Here is a 19,301-nt window from a genome sequence, read left to right as displayed (position 1 = left end):
GGACAATAATTGTCTCAACAAAGAGTATAAAAAACATCAAACTTAATGATTAAATTAGAAGCATTTTCATTAAATTCAGGAACAAGTAAGTCTACCTACTCTTAAACTAGAAGTTCTGTCCAAAGCAATAGACAATAAACAATTGGAAACATAATAACTGGAAAGAAAGAGATAAACTTATTCATATATATAGGGTGTATGTGTGTATATATTATATACACACTGTATATATATATGTAACTATATATATAGAACTGTATGTATATGTGTATGTGTCTATATATACAGTTGATTGAATTAGCTACAAACTATTAGACTTAGAGAATAAATACCAATACACTTAGAGACTAAACAAAACACCTTTAATTAATAAATAGGTCAAAATATTAACTAAATGGAAATGAAAACACAACATCAAAATTTTTGGAATGCAGCAAAAACAATGCTCAGAGGAAAATGTATAGCTTTGAATGTATATATTAGAAATAAGGGAAGTTCTAAAATCATCTAAGCTTCCACCTTAGGAAACTAGAAAAAGAATAGCAAATTAAATTCAAAGTGAGAAGAAAAATAAAAATCAGAGCAGAAATCAATGAAACTGAAAACAGTAAATCAAAGAGATCAATGACACCAAAAGCTGGCTCCTTGCAAAGATGAATAAAATCAATAAGCCTTTAACCAGCTAAGAAAAAAAGAGAGATTATTCAAATTACAAATAGCAGAAATGAAAGAGGAGATCTCAGTACAGATTCCATAGACAATAAAATGATAACAAAGGAATACTATGAACCACTCTATGCCCATAAATTTGATAGCCTTGATAAAATGGCTTGAAAGACACAATATGACAAACTTTACATGAGAAGAATTAGATAATCTGAATAGGCCTGCATCTATTAAAGAAATTCAATCAATAATTAAGAACATTTCCAAACAGAAAGTATCAGATCCAGATGGATTCACTGGTGAATTCTACTAAAGACTGAAGGAAGAAATTATGCCAACTATCTACAATTTCTTTGAGAAGACAGAAGCAAAATGAGTATGTCCTAACTCATTCTATGAGGCCAGTATTACCCTAAATACTAAAACTAGACAAAGACATTACAAGAAAACAATATCTCTCATGAACATAGATACCAAAATCCTCACCAAAATATTATCAAAGTCAAATCCAACGATGTATAAAATAAATTATATACCATGAACAAGTGGAATTTATCCCAGGCATGCAAGGCTGTTTTAACATATGAAAATTAATTAATGTAATTCATTGCACCAACAAGCTGAAGAAGAAAATTCACATGATCATATAAATAGATACAGGAAACGCATTCTACAAAATCCAACATGCATTCATGATAAAAATCTCTCAGCAAATTGGGAATAAAAGAGAACTTACTCAACTTGCAAAAAACATCTACAAAAACCTACAGCTCACACAATAATTTCTGGTGAGACCCTAGAAGCTTTCCTGCTAAGACCAGGTACAAGGCAAGGATGTCCTCTCACCATTTATTTTTAACATTATATTAGATGTCATATCTAACGCAATAACACAAGCAAAGAAAATAAGAGGTGTACTAATTGGCAAGGAAGAAATTAAACTGTCCATTTTTCAAATAATGTGATCATATATGTAGAAAATCTGAAGGAACTGAGCAAAAAACTGGAGCTAATATAAGTAACTACAGCAAGGTAGCAGGACGCGAAGTTAATACAAAAAGGTCAAACGCTTTCCTGTATACCTGCAATGTACAAACGGAATTTGAAATAAAAAATACCATTTACGGCCGGGCGCGGTGGCTCAAGCCTGTAATCCCAGCACTTTGGGAGGCCGAGACGGGCGAATCACAAGGTCAGGAGATCGAGACCATCCTGGCTAACCCGGTGAAACCCGTCTCTACTAAAAGGAAGTACAAAAAACCAACCCCGGTGAGAGGGAGTGGCGAGCGCCTGTAGTCCCAGCCTTCTCGGGGAGGCTGAGGCGGAGAATGCAAGCGTAAACCAGGGGCCGGAGCTTGTAGTGAGCTGAGATCTGGCCACTGCACTCCAACCTGGGCAACAGAGCGAGACTCCGTCTCAAAAAAAAAAAAAAAAAAAAAAATACCATTTACAACAGCATTCCTCAAAATCAAATACTTAGATATAAGTCTAACAAAATATATATAAAATCTAAATGAGAAAAACTATAAAAATCTGATGAAAGAAATCCAACAACTAGATAAACGAAAAAATATTCCATTTCCTGGATAGGAAGACTCAATAAACGTTGAATATCTCTAGTCTCAAAATCCATAATCCAAAATGTTCCAAAATCAGAAACATTCTGAATACCAAGATGACAGTCAAAGGAAATGCTCATTGGAACATTATGGATTTTGTATTTTTGGATTAGGAATGCTCAATCAGTAAGTATAATGCAAATATTCCAAAATCAAAACAAATAAAATGGGACCAAAAGCACTTTTGGTCCCAAGCATCTTTGAAAAGAGATAATCAACTTGTATTGTCAAGAGTTCTTCCCAAACTGATACATAGATTCAATGTAATCCCAATCAAAATAGCAGCAAGTTATTTTGTAGGTATCAACAAACTAATTTTAAAGTTTATTTGGAAACAAAGACTCAGAATAACCAACACAGTATTAAAAAGGAACAGAGTTGGAGGACTGACACTTCTGAGCTTCAAGACAAATTATAAATCAAAACAGCGTAGTACTGGCAAAAGAACAGACAAATAGATCAATGAAAAAGAATAGAGAGCTCAGAAATCAACCCACATAAATAAAAGCAACTCATATGTGAAAGGAACAAAGGCAATAAAATGGAGAAGTCAGTCTTCTTAACAAATGTTTTTCTGTTACAAAGAGGATACAATTCAAAATTTGAAACAAAGAAACTATTAAATAAGTTTGTATTCAGAATTGCTGAATTTCAGAGTTTCAAGCTATCTTACAGGTCATCTAGAACAGTGGTCCCCAACTGTTTTGGCACCAGGGACTGTTTTCATGGAAGACAATTTTTCCATGGACCCAGGGTGTGGCACACGGTTTTGGGATGATTCAGGCATATTACATTTATTGTGCACCTTATTTCTATTATTATTACATTGTAATATATACTGAAATAATTACATGACTTTTCATAATATAGAATCAGTGGGAGCCCTGAGCTTGTTTCTCTGCTACTTGATGGTCACATCTGGGGGTGATGGGAGATAGTGACAGATCATCAGGCATTATATTCTCATAAGGAACGTGCAACCTAGTTCCCTCACACGTGCAGTTCACAAGAGGATTTCTGCTCCTATGAGACTGTAATGCTGCTGCTAATCTGACAGGAAGCGGCACTCAGGAGGTAATGCGAGTAATGGAGAGTGGCCGTAAATATAGATAAACCTTTGCTGGCTTGCCTGCCACTCATCTCCTGCTGTGTGGCCTGATTCCTGTGACCGGTACCAGTCTGTGGCCTGGGGGTTGGGTATCCCTGATCTAGAACAACATTTATCATTTACTGACAAATGAGTTCTCCCACTAAAATTTATTACATGGTAATATCTTCAGCTGAATATTTCTAGTATTTGAGAACTTACTTTCTTCCGGGCAGGCAGAAGAAAACTACTACTTTTGGAAAACTATAATGCAAATATTTATTCATAAGTGTGGGTTCTTATTCTTTTCTCTCTCAGGATATTTTAGAAATGTCTTATAATCTTTCATATGTATAATCATTTAGCTGTTTCCCTCTCTATCATCTATATATCTAGAGGCAGAGATTATAATTATTGAAACTGCTCTGTACTGAATCATAAGCAGGGTCATGTTTATAAGTGACCTTAATATAATTTGATTGTGATGGAAATATGTGCAAATGAATGCACTCATATATTTGGGGACATAAATAAAATCATAGAAAGTGCCATATCTGAAAAGCAATACATACATACTGACTGAAATTCAATTTCATGGAAATAATTATGATACTATGATAATATTAGAATATTTGAAATGTATGAATTATTATAACTGAAAGCTTTGTTGACCATATTTATAAACTGTGTTTAATAATAATGATAATGTTGAAACACCTACATGGGCATAGTTTTAAAAATGCTGTTTCTTCTGTCAACTAAGAATAAGTTCCTGCTCTATTAACAACTCTTTTTCTATTTTTTTTAATTCTTTCTTTGCTTCTGTAATCTCTCACTATATAACCAACTGATATATAAACAGATATGACAAATGCATACAAAAAAAGCAAAACTTGCTACCTGGAGGAATACATCAAAACAATCTTCTTAACGCTATAACCAAACAGATATAATGGTTTTCTGGAATATTTCTATGAATCTAATCACATGTTAGAAAATAGCTACATTAAAAGGACATAAATGATACCATTAAGAGCAATAATGCTACTAGGGTATATTAATTTTAACATCCATCTCCTTTTAGACTTTGCAAACTAAATCCGCAAATACATACCAGATCTGTCTTTGGAGGATCTGGACACTCAGCAGAGAAATAAGGTGCCGAACTTCTGACTCCACTGCTGTCAGAAGTTGGCTTTGGAGGTTGAGCATGCTGTCTGTAAGTAGCACTTTTAGGAGTCCAACAAAACAGGTTGATAGATTCTCTCACACAGCGTTCAATGTCAATTTCTAGATAGAAATGTTTTAAAAAAGCAAATGTATAGAATTTAGATTGCTCTTTTAAAGTAACACACAGCATCTCTCCTAAGTGAATATATCTAAATATGGCTAAGATGATAAGTTATTAGAAAAAATATCAGTAAAGAAACAATGTAGATACTAATCAGCATATTTATGACTGGATTGATGGAAATATTGGATTGATGGAAATGATGGTATAATTTGCTTACATATATTTGTAAATGTATCTACTTATGTTTTCATGTGTATCTTTTACTTGGAATTATCTACATATACATACATATATATGTTTGTATATTTCAGAGTATCATTATTTAAATGCCACAGAATATAACATATCTCCTTATTTAAAAATCTGCCAAATTTATTTTGAATTAATGTTTCCACTTTTCCAATGTAAAATGAAAGTTGTGGGGGGAGAGTACAATTTGGGAACAGGTAGACAAAAGATATAGAAGATGTTGATTAGTGATTCAGAATGCATTCTAGTAAAGTGAACTGACAGTTTTACTGCCATTAAATAAGATATAAAATAATTAGAAAAAAATTTTCAGAATCTCAATTCAGCATTTCTCTCTCTCTTTTTTTTTTCCTGTTTTTGAGATAGTCTTGTTCTGTCTCCCAGGCTGGAGTGCACTGGCGCAATCATGGCTCACTGCAACCTTGGCCTCCCAGGTTCAAGCAATTCTCGTGCCTCAGCCTCCCTAGGAGCTGGAATTACAGGCCTGTGCCGCAACGCTTGGCTAATTTTTTGTATTTTTAGTAGACATGGGGTTTCGCCATGTTGCCCAGGCTGTTCTTGAATTCCTGACCTCAGGCAATTCACCTGCCTTTGCCTCCCAGAGTTTTAGGATTACAGGCATCATCCACTGTGCCCAACCAGCATTTCTCCATTCTTTAATAATTTCTTGAGTTAAATGAAGAAAGGTTTTAAAGTTTCATCAAGATTTAAATGCACTTGATTAAAAGATAAAATAGAAACACTTTCATATTAGATTTCCTTTTGTTTCTCATGTTTGAAATTTAAGCATCTTTAATGCAGAGGTAATATACATAGAAAGGTTACTACAACTCTGTATCATTTGGTTTTTGATGACACTGTATCTCCTTAGGAGGCCAACAGTCCTGATGAGAAGTTAGCCAGTCCTCTATGGTGAAAGTGGAGAGATCACAGAAAGGCAGGAGAAATTCAAGAAGTTGACTGTGATAAAGGAATTTAGCATTGATGAGTTTTTATCTTTCCATATTTCTAAAAGTAGCAAATGGCATATATTGTCATTTCCTCTGTAAAAGTCCAAGTGTCAGCTCAGGCAGGCAGTGGAGAAAAATATATCACATGTCACAAAGTGGTAAGTTCTTTTTTTCTCCCCTCTTTTTGAAATGAAGGGCTTACAAGGGGAAAAGGAAATAGGCATTAACTAAATTCTGTGGATAGTGCATGAGTAATCATTTAGAGTTATCTGCTGTGGTAAGGTGGAGAAATCTGGAAGAGGGGAAAAGAAGATAACACTGACCATCTATTATGTGACAGGTATTGTACACTTTCACTTAATCCATTTAATTCTTATAATGATTATTAAAGACAGGTATTGTAATTATTCTTCCCATCCTCTATTTCTGCTAAAGATAAAGAAACTAAGACAAAAGGAAGTTAAGTGATTTGTTAAGCATGTTACTAAGGGTAGAAGTCTGAAGTTACTATTAGGTTATAAGGCATCTTTTGTTACTTCCTAACTAACTTAAATTTGGAATATGATCAGAGAGTCTGATAAGACCAGTTACTCAATTAGGCATTCCTTAGTGATGTTTGCCAACTTCACAGCTCATTACTTCCATGGCTACAAAAAGAGGTCAGATTTCATCACCTCACATGTTATTCCTAATATAAAAACTATAAAACAGGGTGAAACAAGCTTTGAGACATGGGCCTGTTTATTTGGGCAATGGATAATATAGTGAAGCTCTATAACAATAGCAACTTGTTATTTCACAAAGAAAATACAAACACAAACTAGAAGAAAAATCAGTTTAAGACAGGTTCCTCTAGCCTGCTTAAGAAGAAAGAGATTGAGCAATTTATTTTAGAAAACTTTCCATTCAAGTAGTTAAGATAAAAATTTGGCAGCCAATGAGAGAAAACACTCAACCATCTGAAGTCTGTCTACTTAACACAGGTTAATTTCCAAAGGAAAGGGTTTCAGTCCATAGATTTTGTATTTGCAGGGCTCAAATCAATTTGACACATCTGTCACCAGTAAAAGTTTGAAGTTGAGTCAGTGATCTAGAGCAAAGGGGGTAGTGCAGTCCTTAAATCACTGGCATTGGAAAAGTCATTTGTATCTGCTTCCAAGACATCCCATCAACACCATAGAAGGTTTACAATGAATCTTGACGATGTACTGGCATCCATCCTGATTCCACCCTGATTGTTAGTTCTGACAGATATCTCATTTTCCATTCACTTGACTCATGTCACCTCTCATCTTAAAATCCTTCCAAAGCACATTATCATAATCAAAATATAATGCAAAAGTACTTTGTGAACTGTACATTAAAATGCACAATTACTCCTACAAAGTAATCTCTCATTACATGGCACTACTGTTTTTTAACCTTGCATTGTAATTATTGAGACAGTGCATTGTGAATAAAACATGGATTATGGTTTCCCAGGTTTGAATTACAGTTCCATGAGATATTTTGCAATTCTGGGTAAAATAACTTCTCTAAACCTATTAATTGCTTCATTGGCACCCATTAGTATCAGATCTTTCAGAAATACTGAACTATTTTCAATATGATAAAACACAACCATTTGGGCAAGGATAGATGGAAAAGACAGCTTTCCTGAGCCTACTCTTCTCTCACTTTAATGGCTATGAATTGCTTCTGAAATTTACTGAATAGCTATTGTTCTGGAACTTCTCTTTATCATTATCCAATTCTCTTAGGCTTTCCCCTATATTTGATTCCTAACTTTTTGGGTAAGACATTATTTACCACTCTTTCATATTTACTTCTCATTTTGATGAAACACATTATCCAGCAGTTACAAAGAAAGAGTACACAGGAGGTAAGCTACTTAAAAACCTTCAAAGAATATAATTAATCTGCCCTTGACTGATAGTTTGACCAAGTAGAGCATTCTAGGGTTGAATTTTTTCCTTCAGGGTTATTAAACGTAGAGCTCCAATGTCTTCTGCTGAGAAGTGCGATAAAATTCTGATTTAAGATTATTTGTACATGATTTTCTGTATCTCTGTTAACTTTCAGGATCCCTGTATTATGAAATTTCATGGTGATATACTTAAGCATATACTTCATTGTGCTGGGCATTTGGTGGATCCCTGAGTTACAGAAAAAGTATGTTTTTGATGTTTGTGATAATTTGTTTCTTTTTAAATCTTCTATTCTATAATGAAGAATCTTGAACTTCCTGAATTTAATTTCTAACAATTTTGTCTTTTTATTCTTACTTTCCATGTGTATTTTTGTTCCATACTCTGTGAGATTTCCTAAAGTTTATCATTTCACATTTTCATCACAAACGTCATTGCATTTCTATATCAATTTCAATTTCCAGGCCACGCACAGTGGCTCATGCCTGTAATCTTAGCACTTTGGGAGGCCAAGGCAGGAGGATCACTTGAGGCCAGGAGTTTGACGGCAGTCTGGCCAACATGGTGAAACCCTGTCTCTACTAAACAAAAATACAAAAATTAGCCAAATGTTGTGGAGTTCACCTGTAATCCCAGCTACTCAGGAGGCTGAGGCACAAGAATTGCTTGAACCTGAGAGGCGAAGACTGCAGTAAGCCGTGATCATGTCACTGTACTCCAGCCTGGCTACAGAGCAAGACTCTCTCTTTCAAAAAAAAAAAAAATCAATTTCCAGATATTCAATGCAAAATATTTTTCATTGTTATGTTTAAAAGTTCTGTTTTTTCATCGTAATTTTCTCATAGTTATCTTTCTGAATATATTATTTTTTCAGTTTGTACTGTTTTGAATCTTAATTGGAAGCTTTCCTCAGAGATTTTGTGATCTTTGATTCTACATATTTACAAGAACAGCACCAAAAATCAGATTGGAAGTTTTTTGTTTGTTTGTTTGTGTTTTTTATGTGGGCAGGGCTTGGTGACTGGTGGATTAATTATGACTGTGTAGTATTCCATGGTGTATATGTATCACATTTTCTTTATGCAGTCCACCATTGATGTGCATTTAGGTTGATTCTGTGTCTTTGCTATTTTTGAACAGTATTGTGATGAACATACACATGCATGTGTCCTTCTGGCAGAATGATTTATAATCCTTTGGGTATATGCCTAGTAATGGGATTGCTGGGTTGAATAGAAGCTCTGTTTTAAGTTCTTTGAGAAATCTTCAGACTGCTTTTGACAGTGGCTGAACTAGTTTACATTCCTGTAGGCAGTGTATAAGGGTTCCCTTTTCTTTGCAACATCATCAGCATCTGCTATTTGTTGGTTTTTCAATCACAGCCATTCTGACTGGTATGAGATAGTATCTCATTGTGGTTTCGATTTGCATTTCTCTAATGATTAGTGATGTTGAACAATTTTTTCATATGCTTGTTGGCTACACAGATGTCTTCTTTTGAGAAGTGTCTGTTCATGTATTATTTACATTTTTAAAGGGGTCATTTGTTTTTTCCTTGTTGGTTTAAGTTGTTTTTAGACTCTGGATAGTAGACCTTTGTCAAATAAACAGTTTGCAAATATTTTCTCCCATTCTGTAGGTTGTCTGTTTACTCTGTTGACAGTTTCTTTTGCTGTGCAGAAGCTTAAAGAACTTAATTAGGTCCCATTTGTCAATTTTTGTTTTTGTTGCAATTGCTCTTGAGGACTTAGTCATAAATACTTTCCCAAGGCCCAGGTCCAGAATGGTGTTTCCTCAGTTTTCTTCTAGGATTCTTACTGTGGTCTTATATTTAAATGTTTATGCCCTCTCGAGTTAATCTTCATATATGATGAAAGGAAGGGCTTCAGTTTCAATCTTCCGCATACGGCTTGCTAGCTATCCCAGTGCCATTTACTGAATAGGGAATCCCCTCCTCATTGCTTATTTTTGTCAACTTTGTTGAAGATTAGATAGCTGTAGGTGTGTGGCCTAAATTCTGGACTCTCTAACCCATTCCATTGATCTATGTGTCTGTTTTTGTACCAGTATCATGCTGTTCTCTTTACTGTATCCTTGTAGTAGAGTTTGAAATTTGGTAGTGTGATGTCTCTAGCTTTGTCCTTTTTGCTTAGGATTGCTTTACTGATTCGGGATCTTTTTTGGTACCATATACATTTTAGAATATTTTTTTCTAATTCTGTGATAAATGTTGTTGGTAGTTTGATAGGAATAGCACTGAATCTATAAACTGCTTTGGGCAATATGTCCATTTTAACAACATTGATTCTTCTGATCCATGAGTATGGAATATTTTTCCATTTGTTTGCATCATCTACGATTTCTTTTTTTTTTTTTTTCTTTTCTGAGATGGAGTCTCACTCTGTCGCCCAGGCTGGAGTGCAGTGGCGCGATCTTGGCTCACTGAAACCTCCGCCTCCCAGGTTCAAGCTATTCTCTTGCCTCAGCCTCCTGAGTAGCTGGGATTACAGGCGCACACCACCACGCCCAGCTAATTTTGTATTTTTAGTAGAGATGGGGTTTCACCATATTGATCAGGCTGGTCTCGAACTCCTGACCTTGTGATCTGCCCACCTCAGCCTCCCAAAGTGCTGGTATTACAGGTGTGAGCCACTGTGCCTGGCCATCTATGATTTCTTTAAGCAGTGTTTTGTAGTTGTCATTGTAGAGATCTTTCACCTCCTTTGGGCAGATGTACTCTTAGGTAATGCACTTTTTTTATTGGCTATTGTAAGTGAGATTGCGTTCTTGATTGGGTTCTCACCTTGGACACAGTGTACAGAAGTGCTACTGATTTTTATATATTGATTTTTTAATCCCAAAACTTGGCTAAAGTTTTCATCAAATCTAGGAGCTCTTGAGCAGAGGCTATGGGGATTTCCAGGCACAAAACTATATCATTTGTGAAAAGAGACAGTTTGATTCCTCTTCTTCCTATTCAGATCCCTTTAATTTCTTTATCTTGCCTGATTGTTGTAGCTAAGAATGTGGAATAGGAGTGGTGAGAGTGGGCATACTTGTCTTGTTTCAATTCTCAAGGGGAATATGCATTCAGTTATTGCCCATTCAGCCTCATTCTGGCTGTTGGTTTCTCACAGATGGTTCTTAATATTTCAAGGTATATTCTTTTGATGCCTTAAATATCTTTCTTAAATTTAATACATTTTGGTACTTACATTCTTATTGCAATATCTATCAGTAGTATATGTAGGGATATTTTAAACAGTTTCTGACTTTTAAAGGTTTTTGTGGTTAATTACTTTTAATCTACTTCAAAAGTGAAAAATGCTCTATATATTTTGTTTTGCAAACCTAAGGCACATATAAACATTCAATGGTAAAACAAATACAAACCTAATGCCATCATTGGTATCCTGAAACAAAATACTCTTAATAACACTGATCTAAACTATAAGATAACTTTTGGACTGCTCAAAAATTCAGAAAGCGAGAACCCTTTCACAAAACAGAAACCCTTATCAACCATAAAACAAGAAGCTCTGCTATAAAGAAAGGCCTTCCTGTCAGATTCTTGACAATTTGGGACCAGGTTTAAGATGTATAAGTACTCAGATCTACTCTAAATTTTCAAGATAAGTAGAAATTCTGATCACCTCTGACATTATTTTTCATTACAGTTCTCAATATGTACGAAACATTTCTTTTAAACTTTATAAAGTATTTACATGTTGCAAAATTAGTTGTGTGCTTCAAGAGCAACAATTAGGTCAGTGTTATATGAATTCTTCTAGCTTCCTAGAATCACGTTATAATTTCAGAGTCTTCATCAGTCATGCTACTGGCTGCTGTTTTCATGATCATTTATTAGCTTGGAGGTGATAAACTGTAATATCTGTTTTTAAATTTTCCTCTTTTCTATAAAATAATGCAGTATTTCCACCAGAAACAAGACTGACATAACCGGAGGTTTTAAAAATAATTTTTCATAAAGCTTTATTTCAGTCACTATACACCATACCAATATAAACAAATTAACACTTTCTTACTTATCCTTAACTAATTTTAAACACACAAGACTTTAATATGCCGTCTAGATTTTAATGTTTATATGTAATTTTTATGGATAGATGGGGGAGAGAAGGACTACTGCTAAAATCTCCAAATTTAATTTTCATTTTGATTGTCCTTTTGCAATTCCAAGGTATACTTAGAAATAGACATGCAGTGAGCCGAAATCATGCCTGGGCAACAGAGTGAGACTCCATCTCAAAAAAAAAAAAAAAAAAAAAAAAGACATGCATGAAGATCATGTAGCTACAAGCAGAAGATGGGAATAATTGATTCTCAGTTTCAGGTAAAGTGGCATCAATATTACAGGCTTGACAGTACAAAACCTTCACTGAACAACTGTGTACTACAGTTGCTCTACTGTTTCACAAATCATTTCTCCATCCCATATCTGGCTATAAGACAGGGGGAAAAATGATGGATAACTATTAGAAGCACGTATGTTAAGAATCCTTTGCTTCACTCATGATAGATCACCCTGATGTAGAGAGATCAGAAAGCTCTGCAAATATTAATATCAATTATAGTGTTCATATTTTGGTACCTGATGTTATTTTAAGTACTTTTTTCATTACTTCAAAAATATTGAAAAAATATCTCAACAAATATTATTTTAAAAAATCTTTAATGTGGCCTACAAGATCTTGCATGATCCTTCTTTGTCTATCTCTCCATTCACTTTTCCAGCCACTCCTCTCCACTTTCCTGTGTGCTCTAATGTCCTTCAGTTGTCTGAGGCCTTTGAGCATTTTATTCCCTCTGTCTACAAGATTTTCCTCTTTCCACTCCCCACTCCTCAATATCACTTAAATAATTTCAGATATTATCTTAAGTATCATTTACTTAAGAAAAACTCCCTAACTCCCTGTTTTAAACTCCTATTGTTTTCTGCAGTGTTCATCACCATGATAACTATTTAAAAAAGGAGTCACAAATTAGCAGCCTACTGGCTATAATAAGCTTATATTTGATTAAGTCTTATAGTTTCAAAAATCTAAGCCACTGTTTATAATGGAAAGATTACACATAAATATTACAGTAACCCTATTTAATTTATATTTATCCCTAGATGAGAGTAAAAAACTATTGACTGAAAACCCAGATTGCTTCTCATTTATATACTTAAAAATCTCTAAAATACTTTAAAAACTTTGGATAGAAATGTACTGTAACAAAATTTACTTGGCAACACTTTTGCTTTATTAAGATAAGTACTGAATAATGGAAAAGTTATAGCAGTCAACTGTCCACTCATCTGATGGTGGTATCGAACCACAACACTGATATCTGCTTTCTTTGCTTTGGTTAAGCATTTCATGAAAATATATCTGCTGCTTAGATTAATATGAACATTTGTTTTTTAGCTAAAACTTCACAATTATACTATACCTCTGACTAAAATAAGTTTTACTTCAAGTAAACTCAAAGCCTTATTGTTTTAAGAGACCAAATAAATCCTCTCAAATTCTATGCTACATAAAATATGTGTGAAAATAAATTCAGAGGTCACCAGATTCTTGTCCTACTTCCCCAAATACACTCAGAACACATTCAATCTAAACAGATGAAGAACTTTTAAGTACATAAAAAATTTTCTTATATAGTCCGCTCTCTATATCTGTGGGTTCTGCATCCATGGATTTAACCAATTGCACATTGAATATATTTGGGGAATAAAAATGAATGTCTGTGTCTGTACTGAGCATGACTTTTTTTCTTGTCATTATTCCCTAAACAATATAGTATAACAACTATTTACATAGCATTTCTATTGTATTAGGCATTAAAAGTTATCATGAGATGATCTGAAGTATAAATGTGGATGTGCACAGGTTACATGCAAAGGGACTACAGCATTTGTGGATTACAGTATCTGTGGGAGGTCCTGAAACCAATCCCCCATTGATACTGGGGGATGACTGAACTTGTATTTCACTATGTATCTTGCTATAAAATGAAAATAGAATTATTCATATATACTTTTAACAGACAGAATGCTCATCAGTTAAAAATATCAAATTTGTGCCTACTGTGAACATTTGAACTTATTTATTTGAAGTTTATACTATTACTAATAAATAATATTTTGTTCAGGAATTAGGTGGCAATGTAAATGGGAAGGAAGAAGACATAGATAAGCTAGGCAGCTTTGAAAATATGTGGAAAATGTCATTCCTGTTCATCCAGTTAAGTGCTTTAATAGGACCTATCATTAACGCATTGAGATATTAGGAGCAGGGATGATGGGACTGAATTGAAGACTTAATAATAGAAGATGAAATATCTTGGGTCTTTGCATGTAGGATAACCTATTTATAAACAAAACAAATTAATTATTTCATGGAAAGATGAATTTTCAGTAAGAGAAATTAAGCAAAGAAACCCAATTGTACCAGCTGACACTACATCAACTAAATAGATTTTATTCCTATTTGAATAGCATGCTCTGAACAAAATGAGTGCTTAATAAGGTTTGACAGATGTTATGATATAGTGAATAGAAAGGATAAAATTACCAGAATTTCATTTTCTAAGGCCTAAAACAAGCAAGGTAACATCTCTTGAATGATCATTAGTAAGAATATTGTGTAAATCCTTTCAGTTTTGAATTAATAGAGAAACTTTATTCTAATCTTGTACCATCTGTAAAGTAAACCCAAAGCAGGCAATTTTAAAGATATACAGCCATAATTTTTCCTATGGAATTAAGATAGAAATATGTCAGTTGACTGTAAAATACACAGTTGCATGTGATTTTTTAATAGACAAGCAGAGTTGCCACTAATCTCCCTATAAAGTATAAAAACAGATGCTTCACCAATGTTTAACAGGAGCATTTATGCATCAAATTAGAAAGGCAATAAATTTGCTTAATTTGAAAATGTACAATCAGCATTCCATATATATATATATATATATATATATATATATAGAACTGGCCAGAAAATGTATTTTAATCCTAATCAATCATCCTATGTTTACTTTGGCAAGCTGGAAATGACAATAAATCATCTGCAAAAAATAAACAGTATTCCTAGTTTGCGAAACTAGCTTATTTATTACCGTTCAAAACAAAAAAAATGGATAACTTGATTTTCATAAAGAATCTCCCAGAAAAAATATGACCTAAACTATTTATTCATATAAGAAATAACTCACTTTAATTAAAATTTGATAAGTCAGAAAGCTGATGATAATAGCTTCAATTTTGAGGGAAGGGGGAAGAAAAAGTTTTAAATAAATCCAAAGCATTTTTCTTATTATTTTCCCACAAATAATAAAAAATTTAAAAAAAAAATTTTTTTTTTTTGAAAGTAAAGTACCAAGTACAGATCAACCATTAAACATAAAAATGAGTTTCGGCAGTAGGTTTCTTATTTTTCTTCAGAGTAATTAATAAAGATATAATCTTAAGGGACCTTCCTTTTGTTTTTTACTTAGTTTTCAGGTAAATTTGATTCTGGGATAATTTTAAGTGAGTTTATTACCAACAGTAACTTGGGCCTGCCTGAAAATATGGAGAACAGCAGAAGAGATGCAGTCAATAAAGTATGTGAATTTTTTCACCTAAAAAATTGAAGTTTCCGCAAAAATATAGATTTAGTTACATCCTAGGTGACGACATTAATTTCATCTTTTTAACCATAGCATCAAAGCTTATAGTTATCCATTATTTCTACATTTAAACATTCAACTCCTAGGTTTACAAGTTCCTTACTTGTGAATACTCTATATAGCTTAACATACTCTCCTGCATTGCATGGCATAGAATTTCCCTGGAGTTTGATTTGTCCTCCTAAGAGGGCAGTATTTCCTTTTGTCACACTGTCAAATTGTTAGCAAGCAGCACCAGGAGGGAACAAAGTTTCATGTGAATTGTATCTTTGTATAAACATAGATTCTTAAACACCTTCCCAAGTGGCCTTTCTATACTCTCCATCACTGAAGATAAACAGCCCCTGTCCTAAGCAAAAGAGCAAATATGATATTGCCCCCACTTCCTGGCCTTTTACCCATTTAGTAGCATTACCAAGATGGATGTAAATCACAGTGAGCTGGTATGACCCAGATTTGTATTTACAATGCTGAGTCAGCAGAAGAGGCAGTATATGAGAGAGAGAATCCAGAGAGGATGATGAGGCCCAAACAGAAGAGGTGCTGAAGGCCTGGATGGTTATTTTTGCGAATGGCTTAAGAATGTGTCATTATTTCATAGTCAAATTTCATTTAATGGTTCCATTTATTGAGATCTATACCTGGTAAATCGGAGAAGAGAAGAATGCACTCATTAAAGCCATTAGCCAAAAGCCGGTCCCGCAACTGCTGAAGAATTGCTACTCCAATACAGAATGGAAAAGAGGAATTCCCAAGTAGTAAGGTATCCCAGAGGTGGAAAATTTTGTGTAGTGGAAACACATCTGTAAAATGATAAAAATATAAATAAATTAAAAAACCAAAATAATAACAATTAAAACAATAACAACCTACTTTACTAGTTCTATAATTATTACCTTATGGTCAAAACTATTATTGAAGAGCTAATACTACCAAATTCTTTTAATGAAATGTTTATTTGGCTTTGAAAATTTATAGCCTCCTAAGGCATCTTAAAAAATTGATAATCAGACTGGCCAAACAGAAAATATTTTTAACTCTATTAACCATTCATAATATGTCTTCCCAGAACTTTCCAGTTATATTATTCTCACAGATCTATTTATCTAGATGAACTTTAGTGTTGTTTTAGGTACAGTAAAATGACATATCTATTATATTATCTAAACAACTGTTTTAATAAATTCCCACCAAAAATCCTATGAGCAGCTTTCTATTTTTTGCAACTGCCTTTTTCTTATTAACAATACTATGTATATCTTCCAGGCCAGTGCATAAAGATCTACTTCAAATATTATTACAGTTACCATGTAAAGCATATTTTATTTGTAAGGATGTACACTTTATTAATATTTATATTAATATTTAATTTAATAGCAAATTAAAATATTACACATTCACATAATCTGCTTAATTTCTAGAGGAATCCTAGTTTAAAAAATAAAAGTTATTGAAGAATCTCTGAAAATTAAGCCTGATTTGGTTGTAATAGTTGCCCTTATAAGCTTTATGTAAATACTACAGTTGATAATTTCTTTTTCAAAGGGGGACAGAGTTTGTACAAATATCACGAAATGTACAATAGGTTTTTATTTTATAGAATTCTCACTTTGATATTCAGGGATCAGAACGATTGAAATTCTTTTCTACCCAACTCTATTATGTTAGAAATACATAAAAAGACTTACTACATCTGCTCAATGTTATTGCAAATATAAAATACGGGGAGGCATTGGCCTGTCCTTGTGCTAATACAATATCAAAAAAACCAGGGGAAGTGATACTTACGAGTAAACATGGTGAGAAACCAAGGGATGGCATAGAGCTATGAGTGGAAAAAGGGGTACAGGGAATGGATAAAGAGGAAATAAAAGAGGTAATTAGAATGATTACCAATAAACTAAATGGTAATGTAAGTTCTATGTTTCGGTCTACTTTATTGGTTAAAAAAAAGAGAATGTAGTGTTAAGTTTATCCTAAAGCTGCCTCCTTAAATGTTTTAAGTTCGACCTAAAGGTTTCTCCATACAAAGTGAACGATAATCTAACTGGATGTGTAAACAAGACTGTAGCAAATGCTGAGCTGTCACCAATCTGGCTGTTTCTGTACCTCACTTTTGTTTCTGTAGGTCACTTTTCTTTTTCTGTCCATAAATCTTCCACCATGTGGCTATGCTGGAGTGTCTGAACCTCTTCTGGCTTGGGGGCTGCCAATTTATGAATTGGTCTTTCCTCAATTAAACTCTGTTAAATTCAATTTGTCAAAGGTTTTTCTTTTAACATAGGTAATTACAGTTATTACAAATACTCTATTATATAATGATACTATCCACATTACAAATGTAGATGATTCTTTTGCCAAAGATTATTCACAGAATGTCTTCATTTCACCAAAGGATAAACTCAAGACTGTGGCTAATCCAAACGCAATACTGGGATACTAATTTCAAGGGTATATTTTACTTTTCAGGTTTGTACAGAATATTTCTGAGATTTTAAAGATCCTTGTGTTAGTTAATTGACTGGATCGGGGATACTTAGGTATCTGGTTAAATGTTATTTGTGTGTGTGTGTGAGAGATGGTGTTTCCAGATGAAATCAGCATTTGAATCAGTGGATCAGTAAACTGTCCTCCCCAGTGTGAGTAGGTATCATCTAATCAACTGAGAGACTGAACAAAACAAAGGTAGAGGAAGGAGGACTGTGTCTCTTCTTTTCTACCTCACTGCTTGAACCGGAACATTTCATCTAATCTTCTCTTGCCTTTAGACTAGGATTTGTATCACCAGCCTCCTGGTTCTCAGGCCTTTGGAATCAGAATTACAAAGGCCTCTGGACTTTGAATTATACCACTGGCTTTCCTGGGTGTCCAGCTTGCAAACAGTATATTGTGGGATATCTCAGCCTCCATAAATGTGTGAGCCAATTACTCATAATAAATCTCCTTTATCTATACTTATATATCTCCTATTGGTTCTGTTTCTCTAGAGAACCCTAATACAGTCCTCATAAGTATTGAGGTACTCTTAACTGTATTTATTTTTTAATGTTCACAATGTCTCAATAAAAGGTGTTAAGAAGCGTGTGCTTTTTGTTACCACTTTCTCAATTAACAGGATGCTTCATAACAGACTAAAAGTAATAAGAGCTAATATTACCATTATTAATAATAGTTTGACAAATTTATTTTCCTAAGTTTACTACCCAGAAATATATACATACACACACACATATATAGCTATATATATAGTATAAATGGTTCTATATAAATATATATAGACATACACATTTTCAAATTTTAGAAGGTTTTGGAAGTGACAAATCTTCCTTAATTTATAAAAGTAGAGTAAAAATCTCCTTTGTCAATAGCAAGTATCAAAAATCAACAATAATTTACAAAAAAACCCTGAAAAAGCACTAATTTTATTTCACTTTGTGAGTTAATACAGGCTGCTATTAAAGACTTCTTTACTAACTACAGGGTTAGTTTAAATAAATATTATTTCAGCATCTAGCAATTATGAATTTATGAGTAAAGATGTATATTGTCTGTGCATTTCACTCAATTATTTATACTATCAAGATGCCAGTCAAGAACTTTATAAGTATATGGTTTATTAAAATCTAAGTACTACATGTGAAATAAAACCCACTCATCTCCACCATATCACCATTTTTTTATAGGTTGACATTTAGATACATTTTTCTAGGGACAACATAAATGGGAAAAGGAAAAAGTACAAAGGTATATGACTTCACTGTAATGAGTAAGGGTTGTAGAAAACAATAAAATATAAATTGTTCATTTTAATTTAAATTAAAAAAT

At 33.5% G+C, this 19,301-nt stretch overlaps 1 protein-coding gene across 5 annotated transcripts in view; it reads right to left on the bottom strand.

The window, feature by feature from the left end:
- Positions 1–19,301, bottom strand: part of TBCK (TBC1 domain containing kinase) — a 237,214-nt gene that overhangs the window by 103,087 nt on the left and 114,826 nt on the right. For all 5 annotated transcript variants that reach the window (XR_002522144.2, XM_009207317.4, XM_009207318.4 and 2 more), the window contains 3 exons: positions 17,265–17,301; positions 16,118–16,279; positions 4,487–4,662 (listed from right to left, as the gene is read on the bottom strand). Coding sequence is in view for 4 of the 5 variants with exons in the window: in XM_009207317.4 (XP_009205581.4) it covers positions 4,487–4,662; positions 16,118–16,279; positions 17,265–17,301 (375 nt within the window). In the remaining variant the exon portion in view is untranslated. The remainder of the gene's footprint in view (positions 1–4,486; positions 4,663–16,117; positions 16,280–17,264; positions 17,302–19,301) is intronic.

The sequence above is a fragment of the Papio anubis genome, chromosome 3, assembly GCF_008728515.1.
Source record: "Papio anubis isolate 15944 chromosome 3, Panubis1.0, whole genome shotgun sequence".
Taxonomy (NCBI): Eukaryota; Metazoa; Chordata; class Mammalia; order Primates; family Cercopithecidae; genus Papio; species Papio anubis.
This window is presented reverse-complemented; position numbering and strand designations above follow the sequence as displayed.